Source organism: Stegostoma tigrinum, chromosome 8 (genome assembly GCF_030684315.1).
Source record: "Stegostoma tigrinum isolate sSteTig4 chromosome 8, sSteTig4.hap1, whole genome shotgun sequence".
Lineage (NCBI taxonomy): Eukaryota > Metazoa > Chordata > Chondrichthyes > Orectolobiformes > Stegostomatidae > Stegostoma > Stegostoma tigrinum.
Genome location: NC_081361.1, coordinates 40961249 through 40985114, shown reverse-complemented (window position 1 = coordinate 40985114; position 23866 = coordinate 40961249). Strand labels below are relative to the sequence as shown.

Here is a 23866-nt window from a genome sequence, read left to right as displayed (position 1 = left end):
CTGGGCCTAACAAAGGTATGAGGTGAATGTTTCAGTCTCAGATGGGCTGAGTTTGGAACAGTGGCAGAAGATATCAGAGGTGGAAGTAGGCAGGCAGAGACTATTGGGAATTATCAGCATGGTTTTAAAATAATAGAGATCCCAACATTCCCTGCCTCTGATTGCACTCCTTGCCACAGTTACATTTTTTTCCTTTCATTTATTAATCTCATTCCAATCAGAAGCTATTAATAGTATTATACATCACACTTAAAATCTGAATTTCTCACTGCCAAAAATTATTAGAAGCTACTTGATTGTTAATTTAGCAATTTGAACAAATTTTTCAATCATGATGGAGAAATTAATCAAATTGCTCAATATTTCACTAAACTGCTGCATTTACACACTGTTGGTTGGGGTGGGGTTGGTTTGGAATCAACAAAGTGTTTTTCAGGTTAGTATTCTCAGTTTGAAAACACGTGCAAGAAATTTTCTTCATTATTGAATGTCTATTAGTTTCACAAGCCCCCAGTCTTCTTTAAATGCCCCCCTCATAATTTGTCTTTTGCAGATCATAAGCAGATTTGTTCTTGACATTTTAAGTATATTATTCAAAATAAAGTGTAAAGTGCAAAGGACCAATAACATAGGGGAGAAAGCAGGATACTGGCATAAGATAATATTTATTTAGCAGGCACAATGGGGTGAATGGCCTCATGGTTGTAGCACTGCTGTGATTCTGTTATACCTGAACTTTAAAAGTTAAATCAACTTTTAGAAGTTTACACATTTTGCTTATTTTCACTCCGAGGAGTCTCTGCTACTCACTATCCGGAATACTGTGATTGAACTATGGGCGCCTATCTATGTGCTCCTTGCTTGTGCTGTGTGCCCCACACAATACCTTAGGCACAAGATTAAATATTCTATTACACTGAAGTCTACAAACCAGCCATCAAGTTTATTACATAGTAAATAGATGAAAAATATTGAATAAAAATGGTATATATTTACAGTAATTACAAACCTTTTATTCTCTTAATACCAGAACAACAAATGGTTCATTCCCTGTGCTGATACTCAATATTAAGGTGAATCTCAAGCCCTGCTTCCTAGACAGTTTTCAAGACACATTGGTATCATTCTTGCCTCTATCCCAATTGCTTCAGATTGTTGGTTGGGAAGAAGTCAGCCTCAGTCGGCATGTTTTAATGCATTACTGAAGTAAAGGACGTCAAAGTGTTTGACTCAATTGCATTAGACATTCAGCTATTTACACCATTTCTAATAATGTTTTCACCAAAAATACAATGAGAAACAGACTAAAAAGTTCTCCAGGATGCTGGTCTATGAACAAAATGAATTGACTCTTTACCTGAGACAAAAGTATTTGGTTCTATCTGCTTCAGTTTATTCAATTACCAATCACACAGACATGTCCAAATAATGTTTATATGGACAGAAGTTCATCTCTCGCCTGAGCTATTATGTAACAATTGGTATTTCTCCAAATCCTGAGTTTTTAAACCAAGCATGCAGTATGACCAGCAAGAACAATAACCTAATTCATCATATTTTGCAGTGCTCCATTTTGTGTTGCACTAAAAGATATCTCTGACTACTTTAGTTTTCAGTGTAAGTAAGATAAATCAAATTTTACATTGAGTTATTCATGATATATCCTATTATATATTGGGATGTTACATTATGCAGTCAGCAGTGAGCATCACAAATCGTTCTGTAGTCCTGAACAATTTGAGCGCATTATTGAATGTCTATTAGTTTCACAAGCCCCCAGTCTTCTTTAAATGCCCCCCTCATAATTTGTCTTTTGCAGATCATAAGCAGATTTGTGCTGATATGACCGATCGCTTCTAAAATATGCTGGGAACTCTGTATGGCTGTGAGGGACGTGAATGACTCAAAACACCTTCAACAGGATAACAAAACAATCTAACATAACAAAATGTGAGGCTGGATGAACACAGCAGGCCCAGCAGCATCTCAGGAGCATAAAAGCTGACGTTTCGGGCCTAGACCCTTCATCAGAGACTCTGATGAAGGGTCTAGGCCCGAAACGTCAGCTTTTATGCTCCTGAGATGCTGCTGGGCCTGCTGTGTTCATCCAGCCTCACATTTTGTTATCTTGGATTCTCCAGCATCTGCAGTTCCCATTATCACTAACAAAACAATCTAGTTTGGTTGCCAAATGGACTATACTATTCTGAGTGAGCATGAGCTGTAAACCTGTTCTGCCTATTTCTAAATTGTTGTTTTCTCCAACATTATCTGACGTTTTTATCCAAATTTGATAGTCAAAAGAGCAAGATGTGAGAGTGTGCCTCTGAGTGAATGGGACAAAATACAAGTTTATTAGATAGAGGTAAGACATATGGAACATGAGCCTGTATTATACCTGCCAATTTTTATGAAATGTTTCAGTTTAAAGTTTTTGACAAGATTTGCAGCTCAGGTTGTGGATGAGGCAGTAGACTTGCTCGCCAAGCTGGTGTGTTTGTTTGCAGATGTTTCATCACCCTGCTAGGTAACATCGTCAGTGTGTCTCCAGTGATACTGGTGTTCGGTCCTGCTTGTTATTTATTAGCCTCAGTTTGTTGGGGTGGGTGGTATCACTTCCAGTTCTGTTTTTCAGTGATTTGTATATCGAGTCCAGTTCAACATGTTTGTTGATGGAGTTCCGGTTGAAATGCCAGGCTTCCAGGAATTCCTCGGCATGTCTCTGTTTGGCTTGTGCTGTTATGTGTTGTCCCAGATGAATTTGTGTCCTTTGTCCACGTGTATCGAGACCAGTGAGAATTGGTCGTGTCTCTTGGTGGCTAGTTGGTGTTCATGTATCCTTACTGTCAGTCTTCATCCAGAACCAAAAATGATGCCAACCAGCCCGAGAAAACTGAGGCATATAAACAACAAGTGGGACCGAACACCAGTGCTTCACCAGAGGCGCACTGACGATGTTACCTAGCAGGGTGACGAAACGTCTGCCATCAAACACACCAGCTTGGTGAACAAGTCTACAATCCCAATATTTGAGTTTTTCGATCAGAAATCAAGGGATAATTCATTATTTAAATATTGGAACTTTAAGAGTGAGATTTGTCTAAATCATTCACTTACAAATCAAAGCGAGTGGCTCTCTGGAGTGTGAGTTAACAGCTTTGTAGTGTCAAGCATCACTTGGCTTCAATCTTAAAGAAAAATGAAAATATTTTAACACTGTGGTTTCACAGAAATTAAGGCCACAGCTCGCACTGCAGTCTGCTATTCAGATTTATCACTGCTGTATGTATAGCTGATATCTGTGTTACTTGAGCTTTCACAAACCTGCATGGTGGGTTAGCGATGTATGAAATGATGGCTCTCATTGCACTTCTTGTTACCTCACAAGGGTAGATGAGCAAAACAGGGTCAAGGTCTCTGTTTCATGGGAAAACCGAGAAATGTAATTGCAACAACCTGACTGAGGAAAGCTGCTCGCAACACCAACAAAATACACCTCTATCTCTTATGTATGACAGACTTTTTGCCAAATTTTATAATCAAAATTTATAAAACTACCTTTGGTATCAAAATCTTAAATTTTTATCTCTACTAAATTAAGAAAATATTCAAAATTGATAAGGTTGTAGCTTATAAATATGACAAAATTTAGCTAATAATTTCGGTGGTTCAGAAATAGGGAGTTATAACTCAGAGCTTAAAAATGATTTGCCTGCCTAAAAGGCAGGAGTGGTTAGTGATACACAAAAACTCACAAAAAATTTTTTAGGATGTGAAGACATCGTTGTGAAAACTGTTTCTATAATCTTGAGGTAAGCGGTAATAAATCCTACGAGTGCTGTATGTTCGAATGTTTATCAGGCCCTGAAACCCATCCAAGTAGCTGCCTTGCTCGCGTAGATGCTCCACTGTCAGAGTGTAGGCAGGGGAAGCCTGCAGTAGTTGAGTGGTGGCTTTCCATGATTTACCCAGAGCAACAGCCTGAAGCTGGAAGGACACTGCTTGCCATAGCCCATGGCAAAGATTTAGCATGTCTTCTACTAATGGCTGTGTATAACCATGGGTGAGCACTTCTTTTGGCCAGCTAGGAGCTATAGTTACAAAAGGAAATATATCATTGATGGTTTTGATGAATTGCTTTCCCTCAATGTACCCATGGGTGCTAAAACTACCGTAAGAGAGATCCATGCTAATCCATACAGGCTTGAGGAGAAGGTGTGCTGTGTAAACCCGTTCAAGCAGATATAAGGTTGGGGCCAATGCCTCCTGGGATTTTATCTTCAGGTAGATGCCCCATGGCTTGGATGAGGTTGCAATCCAATTTAGAGCTGATTCCAAGGGAAATTCCAAACCCTTTTCCGCACCTACTACCACTGGAATGGCATCGTTAGCTTTTATCTTCACATTCAGAATAAGCATTCCTCCAACATTTCCTTAATAAATTGAAAATACAACATTTATATTTTCAGTTTTACAAGACAAACAAAACCACACCAAGTGTCAGCACGTAAAAGAAAGGATCAGCCACTGAGACAATAAATTAACAGAAATAATAATAAGTGAAATAATTGGTCAACTGGTGATACAGTGTGTCTAATCTGGGGGTTACAGAAATAGAGGCTGAATTAAACATTGGGCATTCCAAAACTGGCATGTTACCAGGACGTTTCATTTATCCATCCAGCTGCTGCCTCCTAGGATGTACCCAGCAATTCATCCACACTACATGTTCCATTTCAGATACAGATATTTAACTGAATTCTGCCATATTTAATTGTTCAAAATAAACCTTTCTATATTTGCAAAGTCTGACCTTCTATTAAGGCATTCACTCACCGAAGTCTCAAGAGAATGAGCTATGAAAATATGTATATGTCAGAGGATCTAGACTTTGAAAATGAAGACCGGGTGAGACAGTTTTAGTTCTATTTATGTATCAATTGTAGCACCTCTCAACCAGAACATTTGGGTTCTAGCTGCGCTCTGGAGATTTACACACAATCGGGACTGATACTCTAGTTCAGGCAGTGCTGCATTTTTGTAAGATCTCATCTCATTTGAAGGAATGAGGATCCTGTGTCCTTACCTAATAAAACTAAAGCAGATTAGTTTGATCATTTACTTCTTTGACATTTGTGGGGCCTTGCTGTGTTCAGACCTACTGTCGCATTCACCAATAAAATAATGGCAACACTTATTTCCTTTAGTGCAAAAATGTTTCAGAATGTCTTACGAATGTAAAATGATTCGTATAAGTGTGAGCATTCTATCTTACTTCAAAAAAACTGAATTTTTCAAATATGAATTTCAGGAAAGACTTGGAAATTTTAAAAATTTGTATTGTATTACTTCTTAGTCATAATTAGCATTCATTATCTTGAAAAGAAAGAGACGTGGATTTTCATAGAGTTTGGAGTGTGTTTGGAGAATGAATATGGTGGCTGGGACCCAAGTCTAATTCAGCATCCTTGGCTGAGAGTCTGACATTCAGTAAAGTGCTAAAATAGCTCAGCCCTAGGCAAAACATTGTTTTCTTGACAGATTTAGCTCTTAGATCTCTTCTTTCAATTGCACAGTGTTTCTCAGAAGCGGGTTCTTGCAGCCCGCTTGCAGTTTCTGCTAAATGATATGTTAAACGGATGGGATGATTGACATTTTATTGGCCAATAAGAATTTTACTTTCAAAGAGGCAGTAGTAATTTTAAAATACATCCTATATATCCTGTCACTATATAGTTAATGAGTTCTATGTAGTTGGTGAATGGGCATGGAAGTGCTGTAACCTGGCAAGGGCTACAAAGGGCACAGGGAGAGCCATAGTTTGACATGAAGTGATGAAAGGACATGGGGGTGGGTGAAGGGGCACAGATCAACATGTATGTTAGGAGGAGTCTTGGGAGATGATGGAAGGATGCAGGTTGGCCTGGAGCATATGAGGAAACATATTGGATGGAGGGGTTGGTGGACTGGCATGAGTGGAAAATTGTGTATGTATGTGGAAGCTGTGGAGATGGAAGGGGTGAGGGCGAGAGGGCCTTGCTGTTTTCATTATAAATGGGAAAAGTCTCAGCACTGAGATGGATCTGTTAAACAACTCATCTTAGCGCACAGAAGTTCCTGTTGGTGTCTCTGAACACTTGATAACTAACAACCGTACCCTTTCCCATGATGAAAACCCCATCTGTGGTGGGCACATTCTCCTGAGGTAGACTAGCCAAACCAAAAATATTCCCAAATCTCACTATACTCCTCAAAGATGAAAATCCAGGTTCTTATCCCTCTGCAGAGTTTGTATTTAGATCTGAAGATGTTCTGTACATTAGATATCGAAATTTCAAAGGTCAAAGAATAAAGACCATAAAAATACAGATAAACGACTACACCATCTTTATATCCAGTCACATTACGCAACATTTTCTCTTAACTTCTGCAAGCAGATATTTGCGAGTTCTCTGAAGTTTGCCTTTTGTAACCTGATCATACGTTCATGCCTGTAACATCGATAATATCATTACTTCCATTGAAAATAAATAAACTCTGAATAAGCTCAAATAATTGCAGTCCTAGTGACATGCATCATAGCTTTCAACTGGTTGATCCACTGCACCACCTTGTCTCTTCTAGCATATTAAATATTGTCACTTCAGAAACCTGGGCTCAACCTACACCACACAGTCATACAGTACAAAGCAGACCCTTCAGTTCAACTTGACAATGCCGACTACGTTTCCCAAGCTAAACTTGTCCCACTTACCTGTGTTTGGCCCATATTCCTCGAAGCCTTTCCTCTTCATGTCCCTGTCCAAATGTCTTTTAAATGTTGTAATTGTACTTGCATCTACCACTTCCTTATTCCACATACAAACCACCCTCTGTGTGGAAAAGTTACCCCTTGGGTCCCGTTTAAATTTTTCTCCAAATACGCCCCCTATTTTTGAATTCCCCCACTCTAGGGAAAAGATCTTTGCGATACATCTTATCAATGCCACTCATGATTACATAAACTTCTATGAGGTCACCCCTCAGTCTCCTATGCTTCAGTGAAAAAAGTCTCAGCCTCTCCTTAAACTAAAGTCCTGCAGTCCTGGCAACATCCTGGTAAATCTTGTTTCCACCCTCTCCAATTTAATAATATCCCTCCTATAGCAGGACAATCAGATTTGTACACAGTACTCCAAACTGATGAAATTAAAATCTGCTCTCTCTGTTAGCTCCAAGGGACAGATATTGTAGCAGTTTATGCAAAATGCATCAGTTGAGGTTAAGTAAATAGAGGTGGAGGGAATTCATTGGATTGTTACTCAAGGAGATATACAGGGACACTTACTGACCCAGGGTATGAGTCAGTTTAGGAACTATACACTTGTAATAATTTATTCTGAATAAATCTATACAAGTAAAAGTTCGTGCTTGTTTCTTCCTCCACCCGAACATCCACGAGGACACTAGCCTGTAGTATTTGCCTACCGTCCAAAAAAGCTCGTAATTAAATTTTGGTACATTGTAGTTTTCCTTCTAAAATGGGGTAAAATGATACATTGGGAAAGACAGAGGGGGATTACTCTAAATTGAACCTAGGACCAAAAAACTAGTGGAGTACAGAGCACTTTTCTCTGTGTCTAAGTCCAGCAATGTTAGATTTGTACGTTGAGCTAGCATAGAGGTCAGTTTACTCTTTGACTATCCCATGTCCTACCTGACTTGAGATGCTCACTGAGACAGTGTAGGTTTATGCTGTGTGCCACATAGTATCAGAATCTCCAAGCTGTATATCAAAATATGAAACTGTGCACCTTCTCCACCTGCATGTGTATGTGTTTCTAAATCAGAACCAGAAGAACTTGAAAGCATCATAGTAGTAAAAAATTCATTGACTTGGGGAAAGAATTGGCACAGAACTGCAAGATGCGTTGTTGATGTTGCATTTGACAGAAGAAGGGATGAATTGTTTGTATTAATCAGCTGTTTTACTAGCAGGGATACAATTAGCGGAACGTAAGTGCTTTCTGAGGTACAAGGGTAAATGATCTACCATATTCTCATTTAATTGCTTTTGTCATTACCCATATTTTTTAAGGGCATTTTATTAATTCTAATTTTTAACAATTTTAATTTTCATTAAATTCTTTTCAGGTTGAAGTTTGATGTGGCATGATATTAATCCTGTGATGAAGAATGATATTAACTATCGAGAATGTTGTTACCTTGAAGTAATTCCATCAATTCAAGTTCTGTGGATCCAATGTCAAACCATTTGATCTGCAGTTCATCAAGATTTTGGTGGGGGAAATAATCCATGAGTTTCCCTCCAGGGTAAAACCTCCTGGTTCGGTTTGTCTGCACTGTGCACAGTAAAGTAGATTAACTGTATAAAATTCAGATTGGTTCAGCAGGCAACTACGTAACAAATTTAAGCTCACTCTTTGTTTAATTGCAAATTTCCACCACTTCTGCTTGTGCATTACAGAATATTCTACCAGTGTTGATAACGAGGAAGGGAGAAAGAGAATAAAACCCAAGTTCACTTCTGTTCTCATCCAACAATTAAAGTTTCTGGCAACGATCAATGAACAGTGATCAGGAGCAGGTGACCTAGCCTAGAGATAAAATGGCCCAGATTTTGCAGTAAACGTAATGCCAATTATTGAGTAAATCACAAACAAATTCCACAGACTGCACACAAGTGACTTAACTTGAAATTCTGCTCCTGTTTATGTTCCTCCTAATGTTTTGATAGCTCAGAGACAGATTCGGCATTGAAATTCAGATAAGTCTCCACTGCTGCTCTGATACTGAAAAATAATGCTCACAAATATGGACTTTTATTTCTTCATATTTTAACAACTGATTAGCATTTTTTTCAAAAGAATTTTTTTTCACCTTTTCATTGTATCTTTTGCCTCTTTTAGTCACATTTCTTTCCCTCTCTGTATTTTATTCTCGCTACCTGATTTCACATTGAAGTCGCTGTTTTCACTTACAGTTGCTGGTTTAGCCTTCGCACGACTCAGTAAGTCATGCAGGTTGGGATGTGATACTGGTGCAATAGGTGAAGTTATATTTCTGCTCTAGGTTGCAAGGAGAGCATATTTAAGAGTTTTAGGTGGCATTTAAACTGCTTGACCTGGGACTGCTCAATGTACTGTTATTACCTATTGGTTTAATATTTGCACAGCAACTTACAGCAACAGTACTGTGGCAGGAAACACACAATGAGAAAACAGTGAAGAAATGAATGGGGATTAACAGTGATTGCACAGCAGATTGAGTTCTAATGCAGTATGCCACAGAAAAAGACCAAATTGCTGAAATTCTTTTATATTCACTCATGGAACATGGCTGTGCCAGCATTAATTGCCCATCCCTAGTTGCCCTTGAGAATGTGGTGGTGAGCTGCCTTTTTGAACCAGTGGGAAATCTATGAGCAGAATCTGGGAACCCTCAGACAGGGAGCTGATTGACTGGACGAAGATTCATTCCAGTCTGTGCTCACAAAAAAACCAGATAACAGAGGCAAAGCTAATCACCTTAAAGCAAAGCTGTGGCCTACTCTCTCCCTCTGGGTAAGTGTGTAGTGCAGAAGGAGGAAGAATAGGAGAACTAATGAAAATGAACTCCAATACATACGTGCAATTTGTTTGAATTTAGACAAAACTGGTTCATAAATGTCATAATAGATTTGCTCAACGTTGCTATTATCTCTGAAGAATAAAAGATCTTCCACAGTGATGGGATCAATTGATCCTTGCCATAGGGTAAGGCTATACCTACAAAGAAACAGATACAACCATTACAAATGCTTTAGGCAGACACCTCGAAATCACTAAACTCTTCTGTAAGTTTCCATTTACATGGATCGACGATAAGAAATGTTACTAATTTTCTTCCCTCATCTTCTGGAGGTGCAATGGTTACAGTTACAGGGCCATCAGCAACACACTCTAGCCATATCCAAGTGCCACTTCAAATGAGCAGCCCGAGGACTGAGCGCTTCATGAGCTGTTCCAATGCCAATCCCATGGATATTCAATATTTCAGCTGAATTCCCCACGTTAGAGCGAGAAAGTGGAACCTCCAGTGTGCATGTAGCCCTCCTTGGTCTAGGATTGGGGTTTGTTCTCATGGATACGTACTCTTTCTTAGACTGTGGTGGGTGGGGGGGGCGGTGGTGGGGGTTGGAGTGGGGACAGGGAAGCAACTTCAGTGCATTTATATTCCTCTCAAGCCTGATGGTGACTCCAGACGATTACACCCCCTGCACTATCAAACCAAAGCCCCATCTGCTCTCAGATGGACGTAAAAGATTCACTGTAGGATTGCTGAATGGAAGAAGAGTTTCTCAGTCAATGTTTACTCTTCAGTCAAACATCACAAAAACAGACTTTCAGTTGTCATTATTACACTCCTGTTTGTGGGAGTTTGCCGCTCACAAATTAGTTACTGTGTTTCCTTCATTACATCATTGACAAAACCTTAGAAAAACTACACCCTTCACTATAAAATGCTTTAAGACATCCAAAAGTTGAGAAAGGCATTCTATGGTGGCAAGTCTTCATTTTTCTTTTTAGTAACTGCAAAGATATTTCCTTCCCCAGTTTGGAAATCACACATGTGGATGTGTACCTCTTCTTAGGCAGGGGATTGACCCTAGTGGATAAATACCTCTCCTTCTCAAAGCAGGATATGAATAGTGGATTCATACCCCTTCCTTGCCTGGGCGGTTTTGATACACTGTATTAAAACACATGCACTACTTAACTGTTGCACGACATGTTGTGGGATTAAAAGGTCTCTACTTCAATGCCCTACAGCCATTCGTCACTGCAATCAGTCTGATTGCTCCACTGAGAGGGATGAGGGTGAATAAAGTTTCCCAGGCTTCCCTTCCCTCGTTGGTCTCTTGAGAATCCAATTGGAATGTCTGCTCTGTTGATCAGGGAGGTGCTCACAACTTGCCTGCAATACTAAGCCGGGCTGAATAACTAACAGATGTGGATGCCAAGGAAAACTGCTGAAGGGTATCTGGAATCAAAATGCACCAAGATTCAGTCAGCTAAACAGGAGGACAAAAAAATATAAAAACTCAGGCTAAAAAGCTCTGTATCAGATGCTACAAGTCAGTCCTGATATAGATACTAACTGCACCATGTTACCCCTTCACCTCTAGAATCTGAAGTAAGCAGAGTTATAGGTGATCTCTCTATCTGTCTTTCATATTTCATATCTGTAAGACTCTTCTGTAAAACATTATCTGATCATCTTCTCACTCTGAGTAGGTAAAGGACATCCATTTCCATCATTGCAATTGGGGCTGCTCTTTTGATTTTTGCATGGAATCCATTTGTGATCCAAAGCATCAGACACCGACTGTTCATCCAGAGCATCTAACATCCCGATGACAGACATATTCATACTCAGGTCTTGGGAGCGCTGTCACCTAGTTACGCCTGGGTTCCACAAACATTCAGTCACTATTCTCCAATCTCCTGCAGTTTACGACCTTACAACCTATTTCCAGTATTCAGTTTTTTTAAAAACTTAAATTGATAATAATTGCAGTTAACCGATGTAAATAACATAACATGACGGGAACTTTGCAAAACAAAATAAATTTGACATTATTTGAACGAAACAACTTTGAACTAAAGGGATGTAAATGCAAATTCTAACTCCAGCTGTTCAGAGAGGAAGGAAATATTTTTGTCAGCAACAAACCTAAAGCATTCTTTGTGGCTTTTATCTTCTCCTGATTGTAATTTATTTAAAGTTTCAAACTAAATTACGCTGTATTGACTCTGGCCCTGAGACAAACTAAACAATTTACAATTCATTCAGTCTCATTTTAGAACTCAGCATTCATAAGATCAGGAGCCTGTGATTAACACTGCTGTGAGTAACAATGCTAACCACATTTAATTAGAAAATAAACAAATATGCCCAGGAACACTCGCGTGTGTCTCATCATCTTGCAATTATCATATGGCAAATAGCAGACAACAGAACTAAACTCAACCTTACCCTTTGTGACTGACATAGGTTTGTTGCCACCTCATCCTTTGCCAATCTAAACGTTGAATCCATTGGAAATATGCCTGTACCATTGAGAGGGCAATGGACAAGGATGGCATGCAGCCCAGTGTATAGGACGTGCCACTTTGAGGAAGAGATGATCTAGGGCATGTTTCTTACACAACATCTATCAACCACTTACAGTAAAAGGGCCTGGGAGCTAGTTATTTTCCTGGCCTCGCCCAACAGCAGAGATGATTAAAAGACCTTGTTCTGATAATGCAGATTGATTTGACTGTTGAGTTATTTTTGATCATATCTAAATCTCCTTTAATACTGGCTCCATTTTAATTTGGAAAGCAGCCTTCTTCAGCCGCATGTTGCTAAATCTGACCAAAAAACTTCAAAAACTGACACCCCATCTCGTCCAAATCCCAATACATCTGGCAAATGAGATTAAAGTTTACTTTTCAAGGATCCCTACACTTTTACTCTGAGATAATTGAATTTATTTTAATAGTATCAGCATAAAGAATGTGATCTGAGACATAGATAGAAGCACAAATTGGAATGAAGCAGCATCAATAAATACAGACAAAATAAACAGAATGGCATCATTAGTTAGTATTCCTTTATGGTTACCTTGGAGACTGACTGAGTAGCCAACTAAAATGTGGCCAAGCTCGCTTCAACAACACAGCTCGGACGGGGAATGTGACACGTTGTGATAAACCCTTCACCAAGTCATACATTTCCTCCACCATCTTTCGAGTGTAAGGTTTAGTTGCAATTACTGGTAAGTACAGAGACATCCAGCCAGGAGAGAGGATTACACTCGGGAACTTTCGCTGAATAAGACCCAGGAACCTGCAGGAGAAATTTCATGGGTCAGATCATAGCCAGAAATTGTTTAGCAAGAATTCACTATTAAATATCTGTTTAATATTTCGTTGTTCTTATAGTAAGCTCCTGTTTCTACTCAAGACTCCAATGTGCAAAGCTCCATACAGGTTGTGGAGCTCCAAAATATTAGTAAAGCAAAGGTCAGTCTTTGGGTGTTTCTTTAATTCAGTCTTCAACTATGAAAGTTACTAATTAGGCTAATACCCATAGCCAATCCCTCGTATCTCTTGAAGAAGGTGGTGGGTTTCTGTATCGATTCTTGCAGTCCATGAGGTCTAGACGCTCCCACTGTGCTGTTAGGCTTCAGGACTTTGTTCCAGAAGTTATGAAGGAATAGCAATATTGATCTTTGATCGCCAAATGCTGTTGAGCTTCTACAAAACTGCTCTGGTTGAACTTATCCCCAGACAAGTGGAGAATATTCAATCACATGACATGTACCTTGGCAGGTTTGGGAGAATCAAAAGGTGAAACGTTTGTTGAAATTTATTAGACTTTTGTGTGCTGGTATGAATCTGACAACTGAAGAGGTTAGTCAAAATAAATCATCTAATTCCTTTGTCAGCAAACAGCAGGAAAAATATTCCAAGATTTCATGAATATTGCAATGTTATCAATGTCTCTTTTGGAGGTGTCACCTCTCAGCAGGAGCAGGTTTGGGATCATCAGAGATTATAGTTCAAAAGGAGGTGTGATATGAAACATGAAAATATTGTTGAAAACACTAAATCAATGATTTAAGCTAGTAGTCAGACATGAGATAGGGGCTTACATATCAAAAGAGCTTTGTTTTCCCAGTTTATTGTAGATCAAATTCAATCTACGACTCATACTAACAGACAACTATTATTGTTGAGTTATTTAGTTCAGTAAAGTGATAAAATCCTTGGATCAAAATCTATGCATTGTTTCTGATCCCAACCTCTTGATTAAATATCTGATTATCCTTCATTCTAAGGATTCATTATTCTATGTGGATACCTTCCAAACCCTTTCAATCGTCTCCAGTCTGTAATTTACAGCCAGCTGTTTTATTCTAAGACCCAGATTATTTTCTTTAAATCAGTAAACTATAAATACACTGGGATTTGCATTCTGTGGAATCACTGAAACAAATGTACATTTGTCCTACTTTGAGCATATTTGAAGTATAAAACTGAATCACAGTCGGTTCTAATGGAACAGTAAAGGTCTGCCTGATTTTGTTGGGGTCAGGTTGTGCTTTTGACTGCGACCTCAGGTGTGAGTTTCTGCCATGAACCCACCTCCCCATCCCCCTCTCTGATGAAGGGTCTAGGCCCGAAACGTCAGCTTTTGTGCTCCTGAGATGCTGCTTGGCCTGCTGTGTTCATCCAGCTCCCCACTTTGTTATCTTCATGTGACTGAACAGGTTTAACGTCGAATCGGGGACAGAGATCTAGAGTTGCGAATTCATTTCCTTTTCATCCCTTCTCTGTAACATCATTCAGACATTATGAAGCCAAAGCATGATGCAACTTGCTGGACATATTGTCACCATTTTGAGCGACTGGTAGTAAGTCCCCTTCTGTCATTGCCTTTAATGCTGCTGTGCTTCAAGGAGAGTTCCGAGTATCTCTGAAGTATTTTCTTTGCTGCGCTGGTGAGGTTGGCCATTTGAGAGTTGAAAAAATGGGACCCAGTGGGGAAAAGGCTTTGCAGCGATCTTGCCATGGTATCCAGTCTATCAAAGTTGATTTTACAAGTTTTACACGAACATTTGAGGAGTTGGCTTCAAGAAGGACAATTGTATTTGTTCAATGGTCCTCCCATTGAGAGTGGAGGTTATGGCAGAGGCATTGATTCTGGAATTTCCCTAGTGTTCCTGGTGCCTCTGATACATAGCCCAGATCGCACGGCAGTACAGGAGTGCACCAACAGCAACTACCCTGTATACCACAACATCTGAGACAGGTGGTGGCCAAGATAAGGCCCTAAGCTACAACAGCAGTATTAGGCCATTCAGCCCATTGAGTCTGCTCCACTATACCTTGCACCACCACATGGGCTCTTATCTTGTTTAGTAGCCTCCTGTGCAGCACCTTATCAATTGCAGTCTGGAAATCCAAATAGATCAAGTCCATTGGCTCCCCTTTGTCTAACTTGTTCATTATTTCCTCAAAGAATTATAATAGACTTGACAGGCATGACCTCCCCTTGACGAAGCCATGCTGACTCAGGCCTATTTTACCATGCACTTCCAAGTACTCTGCAATCTCACCCTTAATAATGGACTCAAAAATCTTACAAAAAACCAAGGTCAGGCTAACTGACCTATAATTTCCTGTCTTCTGCCCCTCTCTCTCTCTCTCTTCCTGAACAGGAATGTTACAGTGCCATTTTTCAGTCCTCTGGGACCCTCCCTGACTCCAGTGATTCCTGAAACATTACCACCTATGCTTCCATAATCTCCTCAGTTATCTCCTTTGGTATCCTGGGGGGTAGCCCATCTGGTCCAGGTGGTTTATCCACCTTCAGACCTTACAGCTTCCCCAGCACTACCTTCTTTGTGATGGTCACCACTCTCACCTCTGCCCCCTGGCTCTCCTGAAGCTCTGGTATGCTGCTACCATGGTATCTTCCACCATGACAACTGCGGTAGGGTTCAAAATACCAATTCAGTTTGGTCCAATGTCCACTCTTGCCTCTCTCTTACCTTTTAGATATCTAAAAAAAACTCTTGCAATCTTTTGTATTACTGGATAGCTTCGATTACTAGCTAGCTTCATCTCATATTTCATTTCCTCCTCACTTTTTTTTAAGTTGTACTTCTGTTGCATTATAAAGGTTTCCCAATTTTCCAGCTTTCCCCAATTGTGTGCATTTGCTTTTATGCTGTCCCCGACTTCCCTTGTTTGCCATTGTTGCCCTGACCTCCACCCTCCATGTAGGAAGTTCTGAGCATATTGCAGCATCTTTCCTCCACCATGTACGAAAGATGGAATATTTAGCTGACCAAATCGGGGTTGTTATGGCTTTTACTTTGGGCAACATTCAAGGACGGGCAGAATCTCTTGTAAAATTGAAAATTTGAGAGGAAAACAAATTTCTCCCCACTTCAGGGATCTAACAATTGTAGGTATCTTCAAGAAAGATCAATCATGTTTTGGAAATGATCAAGGTATTCCCCTTGTGCACAACAGGGACCATCCAGCAATTAGCCTAAAGTCTGTTGCTAAGGAAATGTCAGTCACAATGTAGCTTTGGACATTTAAAACAGACATCTGATATGGTCTTTCTTATCCAATAAATGCAAGAAAAACATCAAGAACCACACCACAAACACTGTTTTGCATTCATTGACATGGCTAAATCATTTAATAGATAAAATCACAAAACTCTGGGGATTGTGCTCCAAAGATTTGGATGTCCAAGAAACGTAATCACAATCTGCAACAGTTTCAAGGTGGTATGAGTGCAACCGTCATGAGAGAGAGATCTGAAACAGATACCTTCAAAATCCAGCCTCTGTCAAGCAAGTCAATAGAGTGTGGAGCTGGAGGAACACAGCAGGTCAGGCAGCATCAGAGGAGCAGGAAAGCCAACATTTCGGGTTTACATCAGGACTCCTTTGTCAAACAAGGCTGTGGGATTGTCCCAATACTAGTTACAATCTGCTTGAAAATGGTTATTCACCTCATCAAAAATCGATGTCCCTTTGGTATCATTATTAAATACAGTCCAGTCAAAAAATCCCCTGGCAAGCTAGCTCATGAGCCTTCCTTTTACACATTGGTGTGCATTGGCTCACCATATGACAATCCAACCCTAAACTTGTGATCATTGCAAAAGCAGTGGCATCTCTTGCACTGTTGGCTACGGGTGTCAGATCAAACGATGGGGGCTTCTCTTTCAGTGCAGTAACTCTCTCTCCATTTCTCTTGGGACTGCAGCAGTCGGGCAGCGAGCAAGTTCTGTGTGTCTGAAAACAGATGCTGGTGGTGTGACACAGGACTGCAATTGTGGTTACATTATGTAATTGTTATTCAGCAACAGAAATATCTGATGAAAAAAGATTTCCGGAAGTTCAGCACAATGATTTTTCTTTAAATGTCATTTTAACAAGACACAGAGCAGCCAGAAATAGCTCAATGTCTGTCAAGTGGAAAGTTAAAGCTCAAGGACTGTCTCTAAATTACTTAAGTGTCTCTTTGTGTCAAAGAGCAGCTTCATCAGGAGGGCGAATGAGAGTGAATTAAACATAATCTTTTCTTCTCAACAGAAGTGATGATTCATGTTGGACTATAGATCCATGTCACACTTTCCATGCTTCAGCATAACTGATAATTCACAGGAAACATGACCATTCAGAGTGTTAATGCTGAACCCTAGATGGTACATACAAGGTCTCAGTTCATTGTTCATTATGTGCCATACTGCAGGGCATGCATATAAATGGAAATGCAATGAATTCTAGCCTGGTGCTCCCTGGCTAATGGTACCGCAGCAATACTATCACAATGTGGGTTCACAGCACAGAGACGATGCTGGTAAGCAACATCAGAAGAGTGGCAAAAGTCCAAAGGTACAGCGCTATATCGTCACATCTACATGTGGAAAAACTTACATGCAAAAAGGAGAAGGCAGTTGGTTCTTGTGAGGTTTCTCAGCAAGGCACAGTATTCCAACAGGACACAACAGAAATAAGACTCATGTCGGATGTGAAATTAACATGAAGAGTGTTTAGCAGTGATAGTATTTTTGAAACTTGCAGCACCGGGTTTAAGGTTACCTGGATGCATTGACCGGATGCATAAATCCTGGGACATTTGGGCCAATCAGAATGTCAGCATTTAGCCAGACTGGTCGGTTGAAATGAATTTCATTATATTTCTTTACCAGGATGTCCAGGGAAGGGTTTACCACATCAATGCTTTTAAAATCCAGCTTGATACCTGGAAAAAAAAACATTCATTTTACATCTGCAAACCCTTTGACGAAACGTTGGAACCCTTCCCCTCGCCCAGAGTCTACAGTCACTCACATATTTAACATTCTGGTAGGTCTGATCTGTAATCCACCATACAGGGTGCATTCACAACCATCATTACCAGCCTATGTCTGAAAATCATTATTTTGATTTTCATTACAGAACACAGACCTTTCTCACTGTTGTAAGAGGTTCAGTTGTGTGCACTGCATTGCTGTGACAGGCTACATGGGAAGGATGAGCATTCATTCCAACCACATCCAGAAAATACACTGTCCACTCTGTGAATGGTGACCATTAAATCTCCCCCTGTTGTCACTACTGTCCTGCCATGAACAGCCATTAGATCCATCAGTCGGGGCACAAACAGGCCTTTGGAAAGAGATCTTCTCAGGATCCCCTTGCTCCCCGAGCTGCAGTAGCACCTCCTCTCGTTCTGTAGCACTACTGTTGAAGTCAGGGCAGCTGTCAGTATCCACCCTACACTATAAAGAGATATCGAACATCACATCAGCTGGTAAAGAGTCATGGAATAGATGCTAAGTGTAACCAAGTGAGTATGTGGGATTGACTTACAAAGAAAGGGAAGATTTAATGATGCTTGCCTAGATAAGAGAAAATCTTCTTTATCTCAAAAATTGCTGAGTGGAAATGCTGAGTTATGGGGAACATTGACCGGACACAGCAGCAAGGTACCTTTCACAAAGAACAGGGGAATAAATCGAGGAATTTGCAAATGTGTTCACTGATATCGAATGCTGGTGCCACAATTTTCTCACTGCCCTCTCTCAATGTGTGTCCATTTTGCTCAACATCCCCTCCCAATCACCGACACTCTCACTCACTCTTCACCATCCCCGGGAATGAGGAACCACTGGAAGTGAGAGGGACAACAGTGCTGAGGGGTGGGAGGAAGAAGCAGGGAGTGGGGCACTGACAGAAACAGCAAGCAGGAGAGAGGGGCATGGAGAGAATGCCTTGAACACTGAGGGCACACAGGGTTGAATTGGCACTGGTTTCGGGTGTACATCAATATTGCCTGTGGCGTTACCTCTGCCAGTCTGTTACCCTTTAGGATCAGTTAATGAGCACTGCACTAACATGAGTGTGTTTTTTGCAGTCTTAGAGTATTGTTCTTCTTCTGATTATTCTCCCTCTAAATGTCAGATGTATTTTCCTCATCCAGAAGAAGGTATAAAACTACTTAGTGTTTTAAAGGAAATTTGAACAGGGTAGCTGTTTATATAAAGACAAATTACATTTCTTAACGTAATAAAGTCAACAGAGAGTTATTAAAGAAAATGTGCCACTGTGTCATCTAAGGACAGAACAGACCAATGATGGGGAGCTCGATTGTAACAGTGGGTTTTCATGAGTTTCAAGCAGGAGAGAGAGTTGGGGATTTGCAGCAGCTTGGGAGAGATCAGTCCAGAGTTTAGAATCTGGGCAACTGAAAGGAGGCTGAATGGTTAAACTCAGGGATGCTGGGGGAGAAATAAAGAGATAGCGAAGCCGATGGCATTGATGGATTTGAAAACAAAGATGAGAATTTTTAAACGGAGGCAATGTTGCAGCAGGAGTCAGTACAGGGAAGACAGTAGTTGGGATCTCGTGAAAGTTAGCACATGGACAGTGCAGTTTTGAATGACCTCAAGAACTAGAGAGGTCAGCCAGGGGTGTGTGGGAATATTTAAATCCAGTGGTAATAAATTGCTAACAATTTCATCAATGGACAGATTTGGAAAGGAGGAAGATCTTTTGTTCAGAATGAGTTTTTAAGCAGGTAAGTGTTACCTTTTTTAGATCTGATGACAGCATCCAGCCATTCCTGCAAGGTATTGTCACTGTAGATACTGGGTGGGTGAGCCATGACGGGGGTACCAGTCTCGTTTTGAGTGTTGAGTCCTTCAAGATTGACATCTGCTTCCAGTACCATTGCACTCCCTAGGAACACACATCCACAACAATCAGACTGTGGAACTAGCAACATTCCATATGATTTCTTTATGGCTTTCCCCACCTGTCATTTCAAGTGGGTCAAAGCAGATTGGTTCATTTCACTGTAATCTTCATGGACATTGAGGTGCTGCTAAATTAGAAAGGTTGGGTCAACTGAGGCATGCATGAAGGAAGACCGTCTCTTTCTGGGCTTGTTTCTGAATACATGTTTCACAGTAATTTGGCCAATATAACATATTGTGCCACAGACTGCTGGCTTTGCAATTTTTGGCTCACTGTCTTTGGAATCTCCTCTCTGATCATGTCTGTGCTGCCGGGGTTTCTTCTGTTTGATTCTGTTTCTGCGAGCATCTGGGCTGGGATTTGTACATCTCAGTCCTGCGCAGAGGTTTTGAGATAGCGTGCAGTATTCCTACTTGGTGATCCACCTAAGAACGGCTACCTTAACACATTCCAGTTACTGAACCTGAGCCCTGTGCTCCGGACGGTGTACTTTGGTACAAGTACTTAGCCAACAAGCCAGTCACCTTCAACCACACATGGAATTTCTTTTTCCTTGTTCCCCAGACAGGGCAGCTACACCATCACCATGAATACTGCTCATTTAAAAATCGCTCCAGCTGAACTTCAAAAAGCAAGAAGATCTCTACGGTCTTCAGTTTATTATTTCCAACAAATTATTTCTGTCTTACACAGGGTGCATGACATTAGGCTTCTGCCTGCATTCAGTAAATGGACTCACAACAGCAAACTGATAACAGTGAGACAGCTGAAAGTATTCCGTGTGCGGACATTAGGGATACAGGCTAAGGGTCATGTGGTTATAGTGATATGCCCCTACTCTGAGCCAGGTGGCCCAGTTTAAGTCCCAACTGCTCCAGGGGCATGTCATACTAATAATATCTATGAATACAGCTTCTGTTTAATTTGGTGGTCCTTTGACATTGAGCTTCCAGTGTGACCTGATCTTTCCCTTAAGTCCACAGATGGTTCCGGACAGTTTCAATTCAGACTTTTAGTTTTAGTAACCAGCTTACAAAATTGTCCATTCTCAGCCTGTGATGAAAGCAGAGTTTTCACCCTGCATTAAACAGGATTTGCATTACATTTTTATGTATGCTTTTATATACCAAGGGTAGATATGCTTTAGAGCCAACTGGTTTTACTAAGCTATGAGATAGAGACAGTTCAGATTCCAATTACAGTGGATGGAGCTTTCATCTGTAGATAAGCATGTGGCCTTGTCCCAGAAGTTAACCTCATTATAAATGGTTTGGAAATTCATAGACAGAAGGCCAGGGATGAAGTGTAAACAGTCATTCATCAAATAATACACATAATGCAGTCTATGCCTTTGAACTTAATTGGTTCTGTGACCTACATATCAGCAGTACAAATAGGCCATTTAGCCCCTTGAGCAGGTCCGCTATTTGATTAGATCATGACTAATTTGATTGTAACTTCAAATATACATTCTTACCTACACTTGCCAGCCTTTCAACACCTTGCTTCACAAAGAACTATCCAGCTCTTCTTTAAAAATATTCTGGGACTCTGGTTCTATCATTCTTTTAGGGAATAGAGTTCCAAAAACTCATGGCCCTCAAAGAGAAATTTTTTTAACCTAATCTCTGTTTTTAAAAAGCACAGGAAACCCCTGATTTTTAAGCAGTGGCCCCCTGGTTCTAGACTCTCATATAACAGGAAATATATTTTCCACATCTACCCCATTCAAGGGCCCTCAGGACTTTTTAAGATTCAACCAAGTCACTTCTTTCTCTTCTAAACTCCAATCTGAAAATAATGGGGTGGCATGTGATGTCTTTTGGAGCAGACGGAAAAGTAGTGGGCATCCCATATGGTCTCAAATGCAATGATTGGAGATTAAAGAGTTGGTGTTAATCCTGTGGCAGGTTATCCCATTCACAATTCATTGGAGACTCAGTGCACTGTACATTCATTAAATCAAATAGATAAGACTTTGTTTTAACGGCTCACTCCTGGAAGAGTGCTTCACTGTGCTCTGATGGGTTAGTCCATATTGCACACTTCAGTCATGGACCAGGCTTCAGCGAACAATATTTTTAACTCAAAAGCAGGAGTGCTATCAACTGAGCCAACCTGACAAGGGGAAAGATAATAAAATGTGAGGCTGGATGAACACAGCAGGCCCAGCAGCATCTCAGGAGCACAAAAGCTGACGTTTCGGGCCTAGACCCTTCATCAGAGAGGGGAATGGGGTGGGGGTTCTGGAATAAATAGGGAGAGAGGGGGAGGCGGACCGACGATGGAGAGAAAAGAAGATAGGTGGAGAGGAGAGTATAGGTGGGGAGGTAGGGGGGGGATAGGTCAGTCCAGGGAAGACGGACAGGTCAAGAAGGTGGGATGAGGTAGTAGGTAGGAGATTGAGGTGCGGCTTGGGGTGGGAGGAAGGGATGGGTGAGAGGAAGAACAGGTTAGGGAGGCAGAGACAGGCTGGGCTGGTTTTGGGATGCAGTGGGTGGAGGGGAAGAGCTGGGCTGGTTGTGTGGTGCAGTGAGGGGAGGGGACGAACTGGGCCAATGTGGTATACTGTATCCATTGTACCCGGTGTGGCTTCCTCTACATTGGAGAAACCAAGTGGAGGCTTGGGGACCACTTTGCAGAACACCTCCGCTCAGTTTGCAATAAACTACTGCACCTCCCAGTCGCAAACCATTTCCACTCCCCGTCCCATTCTTTAGATGACACGTCCATCATGGGCCTCCTGCAGTGCCACAATGATGCCACCCGAAGGTTGCAGGATCAGCAACTCATATTCCGCTTGGGAACCCTGCAGCTCAATGGTATCAATGTGGACTTCACCAGCTTCAAATTCTCCCCTTCCCCCACTGCATCCCAAAACCAGCCCAGTTCGTCCTCTCCCCCCACTGCAACATACAACCAGCCCAGCTCTTCCCCTTCACCCACTGCATCCCAAAACCAGCCCAGCCTGTCTCTGCCTCCCTAACCTGTCCTTCCTCTCACCCATCCCTTCCTGCCACCTCAAGCCGCACCTCCATCTCCTACCTACTACCTCATCCCACCTCCTTGACCTGTCCGTCTTCCCTGGACTGGCCTATCCCCTCCCCACCTCCCCACCTATACTCTCCTCTCCACCTATCTTCTTTTCTCTCCATCTTTGGTCCACCTTCCCCTCTCTCCCTATTTATTCCAGAACCCTCACCCCACCCCCCTCTCTGATGAAGGGTCTAGGCCCGAAACATCAGCTTTTGTGCTCCTGAGATGCTGCTTGGCTTGCTGTGTTCATCCAGCCTCACATTTTATTATCTTGGATTCTCCAGCATCTGTAGTTCCCATTATCACTGATACAAGGGGAAAGATAAACCAGCCCAACTTCTCCCTTGTTTTTTGCTTCCGACATCAGAAAATCGATGTTGTTCGAAGTGATCAAATTCTTCCTTTGCACTGGAACAAGCACAATGTAAGGGTGGACAGAGTAGAGTTTATTTGTGAAGAACATTAGTTTCACACATTTACCTTTCAAGGCTGCCTCCATTTCGCTCTTGCTATTTGCAGCATGGTGCCACGTTACCAGCAGCCCATCCTTCTTGTCAATCATTCCTTGTTGAAGCAAGTACTCCAGTAGGTCCCCACCTGGACTGAAAGATCCATTTACTTCAAAGCCCTTGGCTGAAGTTGCAAACAAAATATATATATTTTTTTACTTGTCATCACTTTAAATAAGTTTCTCTTCCTACTCTTTTGGTTCACACACTGCGATTAGTATCTTTGTGACACACATTGTGTTAATGCAAGTGACTGGATTTATTTTTCCTATATCAATAACAGTTAAAACTAATTGTTTGGTGAGATGCAAGTGATACAGCTTCAGTAATCAAGCATATGCCAAAATATTCTAATATTGCAATGATATTCATTTAACATCTTCTGTGCCCATCCTACCCTTGTTAACTTATGATTCTAATTCCAACAATGTCCCACAGGGTGTGTTGATGATTGACAAGTCAGCCTGGCTTATTATTGAGAGCTGCAGAACTATACCAG

The 23866-nt window shown here is 41.1% G+C and overlaps 1 protein-coding gene across 1 annotated transcript in view; it reads right to left on the bottom strand.

Annotated features, from left to right (window-relative positions):
* Positions 1 to 2551: 2551 nt before the first annotated feature.
* Positions 2552 to 23866, bottom strand: part of fam151a (family with sequence similarity 151 member A) — a 31502-nt gene continuing 10187 nt past the window's right edge. The window contains exons 2-8 of the mRNA XM_048538737.2: positions 23339 to 23491; positions 19655 to 19804; positions 17663 to 17825; positions 12652 to 12876; positions 9628 to 9767; positions 8205 to 8342; positions 2552 to 4433 (exon numbers count right to left, since the gene is read on the bottom strand). Coding sequence (XP_048394694.1) covers positions 3766 to 4433; positions 8205 to 8342; positions 9628 to 9767; positions 12652 to 12876; positions 17663 to 17825; positions 19655 to 19804; positions 23339 to 23491 — 1637 coding nt within the window. The 3' untranslated portion in view covers positions 2552 to 3765. The remainder of the gene's footprint in view (positions 4434 to 8204; positions 8343 to 9627; positions 9768 to 12651; positions 12877 to 17662; positions 17826 to 19654; positions 19805 to 23338; positions 23492 to 23866) is intronic.